Genomic DNA, 15,092 nt, shown 5'->3' with positions numbered 1-15,092 from the left:
AATAGGAAATCCGTTGGAAAAAACAAACAGAACAGAGGCGGAGCAAAACAAATCGAACTATGCTCCTAAGGCCCATGGCGAAACTGTTTATCAGTGTATTTGAGAACCGGTGGCTGAAGAATTCAACGGTCAGGCATCGGTCAATCATGTGGGTGAGGGTGTGTGGTTTACCGGTGTTCTTATGTGACCGAGAATAAAGTTCTGACTTTTAATGGACTTTGATGTTTTATAAGGTGCAGATAAAAAACGTGTGTGTGTGTATACTGTTCTATATGTGTGTGTTGGCGTAGGGTAGAAAACATTTTGTGTACGTGTGTGCGTTTGATCGTTCGGCTGTCAGTGGCTACTGCCGTGATAACCGTTGGGTGGCAGAAAAAAAAAAAATATATATCATGTTTTATGTGTGTGTGTGTTCATCTAAGCCTGCCTTGTCAAGGAACCCCCCGCTGTGAAAAAACCAAGCCCGTTTGTCTTACAGGAGTAATTCCCCTTGCAGTGGTTAATCGTAGATATCTTAAAGGCTTTTCAGAATTGTTACCAAGGGCTATGGTGCCGGTATTATTTTAAACGCCTATTAAAAGCCAGATAGTGTAACGCCGCCATGGGGCATCGAAAAGCCGACTGTAAAAGTCCGTTTACCATCCGGCCCCATAGCCCTTGGTAACAATTCTGAAATAGCCTTTAAGATATCTACGATTAACCACTGCAAGGGAATTACTCCTAAGACAAACGGGGCTTGGTTTTTTCACAGCGGGGGTTTCTTTGACAAGGCAGGCTTAGATGAACACAACACACATAAACATGATATATATATTTTTTTCTGCCACCCAACGTTATCACGGCAGTAGCCACTGACAGCCGAACGATCAAACCACACACGTACACAAAAAAGTTTTCTACCCCTACGCCAACACACACATATATAGAACAGTATAACACACACACGTCTCTAAGTAGATTTTTCTCGCCCCTTATAAAACATCCAATATTCCTTAAATAGTCAGAACTTATTCTCGGTCACAAAGAACACCTACACACCCTCACCCACATGATTGACCGATGCCTGACCCGTTGTGTCAATCTCATCTATGGCCAGTATTACATCTTCTTCAATGTTATGCATAATATATGTACGCATATATATACATATATATACATGCATACACACACAACCACCACACACCACACAACACACACACATATATAATATATATATACATATATATATACAATAAATATATTATATATGTATGTATACATAAATATAGATATGCATAAATATATATATACATATATACATCACATATATACACATATGCATAATACATACATGATACATACATACATATATATATATATATATATATTATATATATATATTATATATATATATTATATATATATATTTAGGTTATAAAATGAGATAGGGTTGAAAAATTCAACCCACCATGGGATAACATATATCCAATATACTGCTAGATAGGTACCCAACAAGACTAATACACAGATGTTAAAAATTGCCAAGCAATTAGTTCATCTATTGTATTATATTGTATATAATTTTATATATATATATATATATATGTAAAATCCAGGTTACATATGTTTCCAAGCTTGCAGAACCTCTGAAGTAATAATTACTCAACGAAGGGTACTCCACTAGCTATTCATCAGGCTGAAGATACCTTAGTTAAATGAAGGTTAATTTGTTGTCAGGGAATCCCAAGGTTAACTCGCAAGGAATTGAGCCTTCCGACCGTTTGCGATATCAATGATTGAACAGTCACGTTTTTTCCTTAAGCCATTCAGGGTGGAATCTGATTGGCATGCGTTGACCAGATACCTGTTAATGATGATGCACATGTACGCTATCGCGTTATCTAGCAGTTCCACTACGCGTGTCAGTCGATTCTCTTCTGCTAACAATATGTGCGCGGTTTTAGCACCATACGTCTATACGCAAGAATGTCTCAAGACAGTGTTATGATGTGCTAACAGTACAACTTCTATAAGTAGAATATAGATTGCTATTAATACTGCTTTCATTGCCGATATTAAGTTTGGTGTTGGAATTTGGCTGGCATGTGGTGAACGGAAGCCTGTTACTGATGAAAGCCATATACACTGAAACCACGTGATCTAGCAGTTCCGCAAATCATGCCAGACGACTTTCCCCGGCTAAAGTTATACATATGGTTTTAGCACTGTGCATCTATATAAGAGGAGCTCCCAAGGCGAATACTGAAGCAATAAGGCGTTCTCAAAATACATCCCACGTTAAACCGAATATTAAGACTGCTAGTCGGTGTTAATACTGTTTCCGTTGATAACACACACACACACACACACACACACACACACACACACACATACAGACATACGTTTATACATACATATACACACACACGTGTGTAAATATAAATACGTTATCACAAGTATACATCGATGTGTATGTTCAGTATCATAATTAAAGCGCAACCAAGTTGATATTATTGCTAGCCGTCACGAGAGATAAAATATGCTCCGTTGGGAAAGTTAATGTGGGGAAAAAGAATGCCGGAGAAAGATGAAACATTAACCGCAGACGATGGTTCCAAGAACCCAGCAGCCAGAATAGACTTTTAGTTTCATAACCATCATCGTTGAAACCAAAAGATGTGAACAGCTCGTCTGGGTAAAAGCAGGATGTAAATGAGGCTCCCGAATACAGTACATCACTTATGTGCTCCATATAGTCGTCATATGGGTCCGCAGGTGGTCGGCCTGCGCCGATGGAATCGTGACTGGCTCGCTATCTCCAGTGAACTGGCGCAGGACCGTCGTGCGTGGGCTGTCACGGTTCGAGATGCCTCGAGGGTGGTAGAAGAAGCCGACTCAACCCGCCCAGGGCGAATGTCTCCACAAGTGCAAGTAAGCAAGTATATAGTCGTCATATCTGTGAGATTAACAATCTTCTTGAAGTTCTGAAGATTTACAAGGAGAAAAATGAAAAGAACAAGACACCATTATTTTGCTTAATTTTTATTATTATTGTTATTATAGTTTTACTTCTCAGAGCACCCGGTCTTGTTTGCTCTAGTTGATTATGTGAGAGCAAACGGCAGCCTGTTGTCAGAGGTTTCACAGGGTCTCTTTCTGCGCATTGTAGGCTTTGATACTTGGTTGTTCATTATCATGGAAGACATTCAACATCCAAATATCAATCTCGAAATCTTAGCTGTTTCTAGCAGAGCAGTTTTGGGAGCTTGCTCTGCTCTCATGTCAATTCCGATTTCTCTCACATATTTCTCGAACTTCGTTGTTAGTGCTCAAACTACAGGGATGACAGACAGTCTCCTTGTTGTCAACATTCTTGCAATTTCCTTTTTCAGTAGTCTGTACTTTTCAATCTTTTCTAGTTCTTTGTCATTTATGTGTGCATCTCCTGGTATTGCAATATCTATAATCTTGGTTTCTGTTTTTCGTTTATCTATCACAATATCTGGTCTCCGAGCATCGATTAGAGAGATGCTATTCCTGTCCCACATTCTTATTATTATTATATGAAAATCCACAGCTTATTTTGCTAGGAGGTATGATGGTAAGTGTCAGCTGTCCACAGCCAGCATACTAAGGTCACGTTTACTGGTCATGCTTCAAGAACCCAGCGAATTGTTGCAGTTCCAAGCAATACTGATTTTTGTTGTTGTTGTTGTTGTTGTTGTTGTTATTATTATTATTATTATTATTATTATTATTATTATTATTATTATTATTATTATTATTATTATTGCTGACCTGTGGGTTTATGTCGCGTGTAGGTCGGATCCGGCTATCAACTGAATCCATAGCGAGGATTGCCTCGCCATCTTCATTTGGCCGGGAGGGACAGGCAATTGTTCTTTGTCTGGTGGATATAGCGAAAGAGGTAGTACGGTGGACTCGTTTGAAGGGGCTAAAATCAGGCACTTTCCTCTTTGGTCAAGCCCTCATCAACTTCTTCAAGTTTCATTTGAAAACGAAATTGAGGGTGGAGAGGGAAGTATTGCCTTGAAGCAAGTTTGTTGAAAGGTGGGCGAATGTCGGAAGAATGGCCAATGTGAAAGGACCAATTCTGAGCATACACCTGTGTAGAAATAAAAGGAAAAGGGCTCTTGCCCTGCTCTTACCCGTGGCTTTTGTGGTATTTTCCACGAGGAACCTTAAAGCGCCTTCCCCTATTGGGAGATTTTATTGTTTAATTATTATTTTTTATTGTTTACACGCGTTAAAAAACTCTTTGTATCCTCTTGTATGTCGTGTCATTTCATTTTATGTAGATTTTGTTGGGCTAGTGGCCAACAAAAGAATGAATTATTATTATTATTGTTCTTGCCTGTTTCATCCGTGTGTTACTCTTACGTCATCAAAGGAAGTTATAACTCGAATGTAAAAATGTATATATATATATATATATATATATATATATATATATATAGAGAGAGAGAGAGAGAGAGAGAGAGAGAGGAGGAGTAGAAAGGGAGACAAAGAAAGAGACGAAATGGGAATTGTTGAATCAGTGAAAAAATAGAAAGGGAAAACACAAAAAAAAGAAAGAGAGAGAGAGAGAAGGAGAGAGAGGGGTGAGAGATAAGGTCTATATTATTAGAGAGTGAGAAGGTCTGTATTATTCTGCATTTGTGTGTTTAAAACGAAGGCACTATCAAAATGTTTAATATAACTCAAGTCTGCATGATTTTTGATGTTTGAATGTCTGCATAACGTTTGAAGCAATTTTTGTACTCTGATTTCAAATCTGCTGTTAGTTTTACTCCACCACGTCTAGTTTTTCTGTAATAAAACTTTGTTTTTTTTCTGTATTATGTTATCAGTGAATCAGATGGCAGTGATTATCTGATATATTTTGCTCAACAAAATAGATTGATACAAACCAATGCTGACCTAATATTAGTAAAAGTAAAACAGTACTTATAAACTCCATTTAAAATGAATATATATATTCTGTTACATTTGTAGTAGAGATGTTGTTAAGTTGAGATAAAAATCAACTGATCTTGTAAAAGATCTATACTTCACTTATTTTGGTGTTAAACTCAGTGATTAAGACCTTGGCTCCACACAAAGTATGTCACATTTGTGTTGAAGGGCTGAAACTCTGGAGAGCCGGTAAGAAAAAAGAAATGCCCCTTGGAATACCAGTGGTGTGACGAGAGCCGAATAACCACGCTGATTATTGTTAGTTCTACATTACCAACGTTGGTGGGTACAGTTAAAAAAAAAATAAACATAAAATTTTGTATCATTATATTCCCTCGGTTATACGGCACATGGGGTTGACATTTCGGTTCCTCTCCTCTCACTTGCTTTGAAAAATGTTACATCAGATAGTGATGAAGACAAATGTGAAGACGAAGGTAATGACTACACTCCTGACAAAATCGAAAATCCGCAGTTATTTACACAGGAAGAGCTCAATGATTTGGTGAGAAACCTGAACCTACCAAACGACGCAGCGGAACTTGTTGGCTCTAGGCTAAAAGTGAAAAAAACTTTTGTTACCTGGAACCTTCTCTTTGTATCATTACAGGAGTTGTTACCATTCTTCGCTGTGGGTGTTTTGCTATAATATTCTAAACCTGCTGAACTATTTGGAGATCAAGAAAAAACCCTCAGAATGGAGGCTGTTCATTGATTTCCTCCAAAAGGAGTTTGAAGGCTGTCTTGCTACAGAATGGAAATAAGTAGTCATCCATTCCAGTGAAACATTCTGTACAACTAAAGGAGACGTATGAAAATGTAAAAATACTTTTGTTAAATATAAAGTTTGCAGAATACCACTGGCAAATGCGTGGAGATTTAAAAATTATAGGCATGCTTTTAGGCCTGCGGGTAGGCTACACAAATATGCCATGCTTCTTATTTGAATTGGATAGCAGAGCTAAAAAAGCACTGGATGGTTAAAATCTGGCTACAAAGGAGAAGTTTGTTATCTGGATCCAAAAACATTCTGCACAAGCCCTTTATTGAACCTACAAAAGAACCGCTACCACCTTTGCACATCAAGCTGGGTTTAATGAAACAGTTCATTGAATCTTTGCCTGCAGATGGACCATGTTTGCAGTATCTCTAAAAGAAATGCTCAAATAAAACCAGTGAGAAAATTACAGCATGAATATTTGTTGGTCCAGATTATGAGATATCTATGAATGAATCTCAAAAACAGGCATGCAGGAACTTCAAGAGTATTGTCGAGAACTTTTTTGGGAAACAATAAGTGTACAAATTACAAAGTCATAGTTGATACCATGTTGCAAAACTTTAAAATGCTTGGGTGCCACATGAATGTTAAAAGGCACTTCCTTCACTCACACCTCGACTATTTCCCGGTGTCCCATAGCAATCTACGCGAAGAGCACAGTGAGAGATTTCATTAGGACATTAAGGAAATGGAGGCGAGGTACCGGTGGAGGTGGAATGTAAACATGATGGCGGATTACTGCTGGATCCTAAAGAGAAACTGCAAGCAACTACCAAAAGCTGAAAGGAAATCAAAGTAAAGGAAGTTTGAAAAGGAGTAAATTACTTTAAAGCCATGATATGTACATTAAAAATATATATTTAGCCAATATATAGGCCTACATGCAATTCAGTTATTTTTTATTAGTGTTCTAGTCATTTGTTCTTGATTTCATCATAATCCTGTTTAAAAGTCTGTCACAAAAAGGAATGAATAACAAGAAAAAATCATCATATTTTTGGCAGCCATTTGTGCAAAATCTACTTGATAGGCAAAAACTAAAAACATGTTTGAAATTAGTATTAAAAACTGCTTCAGAATCACCTATAAGTAGACAATCATCATTCACTTCGTCTGAAAATGCAAACTTGTGTAACGAAACAATGTCATGAAGATCTCTAAATTGACACTGTAAAGTGAAATTAACTTAGCAAATAGCTGTGGAAGTTACACTTTTATATCTTTTACATGTTCCAGACCAAAACCTGTGGCCATGCTGAGGCAACGCTTGGATTAATTAAAAAAAATTATTTGGTTTAAATGCTTATTATGATTATGATAGTAAACAGATACATCGGCAGAACGGAAAGTAGATATGATAGTTACTTAGGCAGACAGGCAGGTAGGTAGGTAAGTTTACCGATATATCAAATGTTATGCAAATAGAGATACATATCAATCGATATACAAATAGATAGAAAGCTGAACTGAAGTGGAATGAAAAGAAATGAAAATGGTTTCAATTGGTAAATAACTTAGACTGAGCCTCGTTGGTGGTTTTACAGCGAACAGTGTAGTTTGTTTACATATTTTTAGTTTTCATTTCGGAATGGAATGTAAGGTTGTTCTATTCTCTCACAATAAGGCACATGGACAGAAATTTAACAAGATTAGAATATATTTGCCACATCCTCTGTTCAGCCATGAGCAAATATATATGTGGCATTTTCTAGGGCCAGGAAATTATCTGATGCGACAGAAAGAGTAGTTGAGACTAAAAGACATGTCAAACAAGAAAAGTTATACAAAAAGCAATTGCTGTGATAGTAAATGTAGAATTTTATTAATTTTATGTACATGTACGCCATTCATATTACATTTAGTTCATAGAATCTGTAAAGTTTTTTATATTTTATTATACCTATTTCATACACATCTAAATTAGTTCATCTTTTGTATTTCCGTTTATATAATATGGGTGTCACATACAAGTTGTATAGTCCAGTTTGTAATATAGAATGCTTGATTCTGATTCAGGGAGTCAGCTCAGAGCTTCTTCCTACGTACATATCACAATCATATGAAATATAGTTTATATTTATTTATTTATTTATTTATTTAATTTTATATATGCAATAAAGATTGTAAATAATAAGCATTTATTCAATATATATATACGTTTTGTCCTTTTAATTCATCTTTTATTTCCTTAAATTATAAAGCACATCATATCTGTCAAAATATAACAAGGCGGTAAATAAACAATATCTTCGAAATTTATTTCAATTATATTTGAAAAGTACTGTTTGGATTAAATGGTAGAATATCAAAAGAATTTTTTTAAAAATTCTTGCTTGTGTTTAATATATTAATATAATGTTCTCAAATATGTAGATTTACACTACAGAATTCCCACGGGTCCTTATTATTATTATTATTATTATTATTATTATTATTATTATTATTATTATTATGACGGTGAGCTGGGATGATCATTAGCACGCCGGGTGAAATGCTTAGCGGCATTTCGTCTGCCACTACGTTCTGAGTTCAAATTCCGCCGAGGTCGACTGTGACTTTCATCCTTTCGGGGTCGATAAATTAAGTACTAGTTGAAAACTGCGGTCGATGTAATCGACTGTTCCCCACTCCCCAAATTCCAGGCCTTGTGCCTTTAGTAGAAAGGATTATTATCATCATCATCATCATCATCATCATCATCATTATTATTATTATTATTGAGTGAGAGAGCAGTTCATGCCATCAAAGTGACACTGGGGTAAAATATACGAAGCCCAATATACCCATCATGACTACCTGTCTGATAAAGGTACACCAGGCACATGCATCACAACCATATGTGCGCGACATGGTGATCTCATATCAAGATAAACAGCACATGACCTTGCAGGTGGGGCCCAGTTAGAATTTTCTTCAGGTTGAGTAGCCCATCCCACTCAAACGGTCCCTGAATAAGGGTTGTTTAAGGATGTTGAAAAAACCACTCATGTTTCCAGAGGTGAATTATTCAAACCCCAAAGAATCCCTCTCAACACATGGCTATGATGCTCCCCCACTACTTCTGCTCGTGATCAGAGATGCACATATCGTCAGCCACTAAGGGACATGCTCAACTGGTTAAGGTCAAACAACTGACAAGCAAATCTGTGGTATTGAGCAGAATATTTGCTGTAGCCCATCTTTTATACCAAGACAAAACAATGTACATGATAACACTTCCAATCAGTTAAGATCAGAAGCCATGAGAGCCACTGCCTGGTACTGCATCAGGGCATTTATTATTATTATTATTATTATTATTATTATTATTATTATTATTATTATTATTATTATTCAGTAGTTTTATTTTTATAGCGTGCTTTCACTTCACTACCGAGCGCAGCTCTGTGTGCCTTGGGTATGTGCTGTGATTTGTTGTGGTGCTCTGATGGTTATTGTATGGAAAGTGTTCTGCGTAGGATGTGTGCAGTGCCTAGTAGTGCAATTTTCTGTATGTTATATGTGTTTGTAAGTCCTGGTGTTTTTGTTATGTATTTGTCTGAATATTTTTTTATCATGCCTAATGCACCTACTATGATAGGAATTGTTTCTGTTTTCAGATTTCACATTCTAGTTACCTCTATTTCCAGGTCTTTGTATTTTGAGAGTTTCTCCATTTCTTTTAGAGACACGTTGTCATCAGCCGGTATTGATACATCAATTAGAAAGCATTTTTTTTCTTCATGATCTCTGACAACTATATCTGGTCTGTTGGCCTTAATTTCTCTATCTGTCTGTCTCTCTTATTATTATTATTATTATTATTATTATTATTATTATTATTATTATTATTATTATTATTATTATTATTATTATTATTATTATTATTATTATTATTATTATTATTAATTATTAAGGCGGCGATCTTGCATAATCGTTAGCGCGCCGGGCGAAATGCATAGCGGTATTTCGTCTGCCGCTATGTTCTGGGTTCAAATTCCACTGAGGACGATTTTGCCTTGTATCCTTTCGGGATCGATAAATTAAGTACCATTCAAGCACTGGGGTCGAAGTAATCGAATTCCCCCACCCCCAAATTTCAGGCCTTGTGTCTAAATTTCTACTAAAGTAGAAAAGATTATCATTATTATTAAGGCAGCGAGCTCACAAAATCGTAAGTACGCTGGGCAAAATGCTTAGTGGTATTACGTCTGTCTGTAATTCTTCCGAGGTTTACTTTGAGTCTCATGCTTTCAGGTTTGATAAAATAAGTACCAGTTAAGCACTGTAGTTGATGTAACTGACTTGGACCCTTCCCCAAAACTGCTGGCCTTGTGCCAAAATTTTTAACCATTCTTCTTTTTCTTCTTCTTATTATTACTATTATTTAAGAGTAGAATCGTTAGCACACTGGACAAAATGGTCCAAGGAATCAGAACTACGAAAAATTGTTCTCGTGGGTATGCCCATATCCTTAGAAAAATATCAACTTGAAAACATCTGATCCTCTTAAAACACTATGAAAACTGAAATTAAAAATTTAACAGAACCTTAGTTCTCAGATTCTGGCTTCCTTCGCGTACACTATAGTCATAAAGAATACCTATTGTAAAACGTCCAATTTGCAGTTAATTGGGGTCTCTGGATAAAATTCTGAAAAGCTCGTATACAAAAAAGCAACAGTAATGTAAATAATAATAATCCTTTCTACTGAAGGCACAAGGCCTGAAATTTTTGGGGAGGGGACTAGTCGATTACATTGATCCTAGAGTTTCAATGGTACTTGAATTATCGATCCCGAAAGGATGAAAGCCAAAGTTGATCTCGGAACGTAGCGATGGGCGAAATACCGCTAAGCAATTTTTCCGGCGTGCTAACGATTCAGCCAGCTCGCCGCCTTACATAATAATAATAATAATAATAATAATAATAATAATAATGATGATGATGATGATGATGATGATGATGATGAAATGTAATAAAGACTGAAAATAACAAAGATTTAATCAATATACATAAGTTTTGTCCATTTAATTTCTCTGAAGATGTATGTAAAATAAAATCCTGGGCTTGGTTTAAAAAGGGACAGTTAAAAAAAGAAACAGAGTTTAATTGTAGCAGCCCAAGATCAAGCGATAAAAGCAAATAATTTCAGAAAAAATATATATGAAGAGAATGTACCTGAAAAATGTATAGCCTGTGGAATTTGGGACGAGACAGTGGCACACATTGTAGCAGAATGTCCCAAGTTGACACAGGAAGAATATAAGAAATGGAGGCACGACCAGGTTGTAAAAGCTATACACTAGAAACTCTGCCAGAAATGGGGATTTGAAGCTGGAACCACATGGCACAATCATTGAGTAGAAAGAGTATTGGAGTCGGAGAGATGTAAGTTTTAGTGGGACTTCCCTGTTCAAACGGACAAGAAATTAGAAAATAATAGACGGACACAACAATAAAATAAGGAAAAGCAAAGATGCTTACTAATCGACCCATCATGCCCGTTTGATTCCAGGATTGTAAAGAAAGAGAACAAAAAACAAAACAAAAAAAAAACAAAAAAATACAATCCCTTAAAATTTGAAATAGGAAGAATTTCGAGTATGAGAAGTGTAAAGGTTGTGCCTATAATAATTGGTGCGCTGGGAACAGTAAACAAAGATATAGACAAATGGCTGAAAGAGAGTGGAATAGAATGCCCGGTAGAGCTCCTACAGAAAGTTTGTCTCTTAGGTAACTCGGGGATCATTAAAAGGGTTCTAAGCACTTGAAAGACTACTGAAAACTTGTGGATACCTAAGGTTACAGGTAGTAGTCGCTACCCACATAAATCCTACCAGGAATAAAACTGTACCCGAGTCAAACCAAATAATAATGATTTCAAATTTTGGCTCGAGGCCAGTAAGTTCGGGAGAGAGGTAAGTCAATTACATTGACCCCCCCCCCCCAGTGTACAACTGGTACTTATTCTTATCAACGCCGTAAGGGTGAAAGGCAGTCAACCTCGGTGGAACTTGAATTGAGAATGTAAACCTGGACGAAATGCCGCAAAGCATTTCGCGACGACGTACTAACGATACAGCCAGTTCACCGCTTTAAAATATTAATATTAATAATAATAATCACCATCATCCAAATCTTTAATATTATTATCATCATCATTATTTTGGCAATTGTAATTGTCACTTGCATCTAGCTCTTAGTGATGTACATTTTTATTAGTATTATTACAGTAAAAAAAATGCATATGTCATATAGCCCTATATTACAGCTCTATGTGTAATTTATACTTCGATTAATGTACGATATAAGCTAATTTATAAGCTATACACACAAGAATAATGTTTAATAGTATTATATAAATCATTGTATAAGCTGATATAATGCATGTAGATTTGTATGTAAGCAGATATAAAACATGTTTACATTACTTTATGTGATTAGTTTAGTTTAGTTAACTCATTCGGTGAGAAGTCATCAGAACTTTGACATTTTCTTGAACATAGTGTTCGAATACTTTGTTTTATAGTGGGATCAGAAAGCCACAAAAACGGTACCACTATAAATTTTATCAGAAATATTAAAAAGGCACTGTAAAACAATTTAGCCATTAACCCTCCATACATTACAGCAAACAAAATGTTGTGAATAGCGTATAGTATCATCGTGACGAGAACAACAGTGATTATTGTTCTTAATGGTACAATTGTATCATCATTCCCTCTATTATTCACTGAAATGTTGATCAACATACCAAGATATACTAGTAATACTATAACATACAAAATTACTATGGCAAAATGGAAATAGAGGGCACTTGCATCTAAGTCTATCTGACATGGATTGAGTTTGTGGGATGTGTATGCTAACATCATTACTAATACTTTTATCCAGATAAAAACCCACAAAACTACCGTTAGTATGATCTGGGGACACAGAAAACTTTGACTGTCGTGTTTGCTTGGATTAGTGTATTTCACAATAAAATCATAGCAAATAGGAATTAAGAAATACAGAGCACCGTCTTCAAAAACGGAACATAGTATAAAAATGGCATAGCAGCCAGACGCTTGTAAATCAGTGAATATTTTCACATGTGCATAGCGGAAGTAAAATAGAAAGGCAAACAGTGTGTAATTAAACATATAGTTCAATAATAAGAAAGAGCGCGTTTTCTCATAGGCTTTTCGATCTAGGAAAATGGCTATCGATAACAGTAGACTGAATACGGTTATTACAATGGCCGCAATACAAACACTTATAGTTATCCAGTTAATTTCAGGAGATGCAGTGAGAGTAGAATTAGTTTCATTTTTATAGCCTTCCATCTTGCATTAACCAGAACTGCTTCAAACCTGAAACGGAAATAGATTTCAATAAAATGGATCGTTACAATCTATCATGTTTCGTTTTAATTAAGAGGAGCAATTTCCAATTCCTATTTAGAATCTTTTGGAAGATTTAGGTTCCTCATATTCTGCATCACAGTTGGGAAGGTATTTAACATTTTCCGACAAATAACTAACATCTATTAAAAATAAAAAGCTTTTTTCAATGAATATTGATTTCGTTTGTTTTAAACTTGAAGTGCCGTTGCAATTCCTCATCAGAAGATTTTGACATGGTAACATGTTCTTACTGTCATGCATATGTTATTAACCCTTGGTCTTTATCCGTCACCTACGCTGCTGGTAAAGATATTTGTTAATCATGCACGTATCTTCTAATAGTAGACCGTTACCAATTACTATCTTCTTTTAATAGTAGACTGCTACTAGTTACTATGGTAACAACAGTCTACCTATCTATCTTTCACACACACACACACACACACACACATTTTCTCTCTCAACAACAACATTTCAAAGTAATATTTTAAAGTGTGAGATGCGTTGTCTCTATGTTGAAAGACATACAGAAACACACACACACACACAACACAACTATTTATATTCTTATATAATGAAAGTTTTTTGAAGTTATGTTGCGTTGTGTTGACAGATTTGCACTTAAAATTCCTATATTTTAAATCAAAACTTGCTAGATATTATGGTGTCAATACTACGTATGGGTGTACCTATCTATCTTTCACACAGCACGCACATGCAGACATACACACAGACACACACACACACACACACTATCTCTCACACTCACGGTAATTCTCACTCAACCTCCTCTCTTTCTTAAAATACATTGTGACGTATATTTTGATTTTTCTTTCCCCTATAATAGATGTGACTTACAGACAGACGGGGATCCGCTTCTATTTTATAAATATAAGATTTTATAATATAAAATTAGTTTCAAATTTTGGCACAAGGCCAGAAATAGATACAGCTGGACACGGTGCCACAGCAAGACATGTGCGTAAAAATGTAAACGACATGTAGTGGTGCGACAACCCTCTACAAAAATGTAAAATACAGGCGAATATGCAATGCTCCTATAAAAAATAAAACTGTGAGTACAAGAATTAATCATATATATATATATATATATATATATATATATATATATATATATATATATATATATACATATACATATATATATATACATACACATATATATATAAATATATATGCATTCTCATTCCGGCGGAGGTTAGGTGTTTCATCTCAATCATACCCCCCCATTTAACTCTTTTTCCAAAATTTTCTTCGGTTTCCTATGTTTTCAATATTGGAGATTAGGACTCTGACAAAAAAAAAAGAAAAAAAAAAAAAAACACGTTTTCAAAATTTTTATTTCCAACCCAACTGTCACGCGCCAATTTTATTCTTCACTTTATTTACTTTTTTTTATATCCAATCCATGAGCAAAAATACGGTGATTACAAGCCTGGAAAAGTTTTGTTTTCAAGTTTGAACTTTTCTTACAACCATTTTCTCATTTCCCAACTCCTTTCCCATTTACGTATTAGATATGTTTGTTTGCGCATGTGTAGATTTCTCCTGAAGCAGCACACGAAACAATTGCCAAGGCCTCACCAGAAAACTTTAAATGCTAGAAATAATAGCTGGATGTCTGGAAAACATTTTTTTCTTGTATCATTTTCATTTCACGGCTCTCTCATAGGATTTATGAAAGATAAATGACGTAATCACCCACTAAAATCCTCAAATTTTAAGGGATTTTGTTTATTAATTCATATTATCTAAGAACAGGTTTTTAAATCTGCTTATGATTTGCAAACTAAAAAAGTTGATTTCAATATTGCGCGTGCGCACGGCAAATGAAGATTTCCGGTGATTTTTTTTCTCTCTAAATCTCAACTCTCCATATTTATTTCAGTTGTGATGCCAAACTACAAATTATTTTCGTGTTGGGTTCACATAGAAATAGCAAATAATTCACACTGAAATTTTAT

At 35.4% G+C, this 15,092-nt stretch overlaps 2 protein-coding genes across 4 annotated transcripts in view; both read right to left on the bottom strand.

Annotated features, from left to right (window-relative positions):
• Nucleotides 1-15,092, bottom strand: part of LOC118766695 — a 60,951-nt gene that overhangs the window by 17,184 nt on the left and 28,675 nt on the right. The gene's annotated exons all lie outside the window — the stretch shown is intronic.
• The window catches only part of LOC115220942, a 51,752-nt gene that overhangs the window by 10,917 nt on the left and 25,743 nt on the right, over nucleotides 1-15,092 (bottom strand). The window contains exon 1 of one of the 3 annotated variants that reach the window (XR_005002633.1): nucleotides 5,539-5,994. Coding sequence is in view for 1 of the 3 variants with exons in the window: in XM_036510398.1 (XP_036366291.1) it covers nucleotides 12,160-13,047 (888 nt within the window). In the remaining 2 variants the exon portion in view is untranslated. Of the gene's footprint in view, nucleotides 1-5,538; nucleotides 5,995-10,627; nucleotides 13,075-15,092 lie in introns of those variants that run through there. The other 2 variants (XM_029791150.2, XM_036510398.1) reach the window with 2 other exon arrangements.

The sequence above is a fragment of the Octopus sinensis genome, linkage group LG17 (genome assembly GCF_006345805.1).
Source record: "Octopus sinensis linkage group LG17, ASM634580v1, whole genome shotgun sequence".
NCBI classification, from domain to species: Eukaryota; Metazoa; Mollusca; class Cephalopoda; order Octopoda; family Octopodidae; genus Octopus; species Octopus sinensis.
Note: the sequence above shows the minus strand (reverse complement) of the source record. Positions and strands in the feature narration are given on the sequence as shown.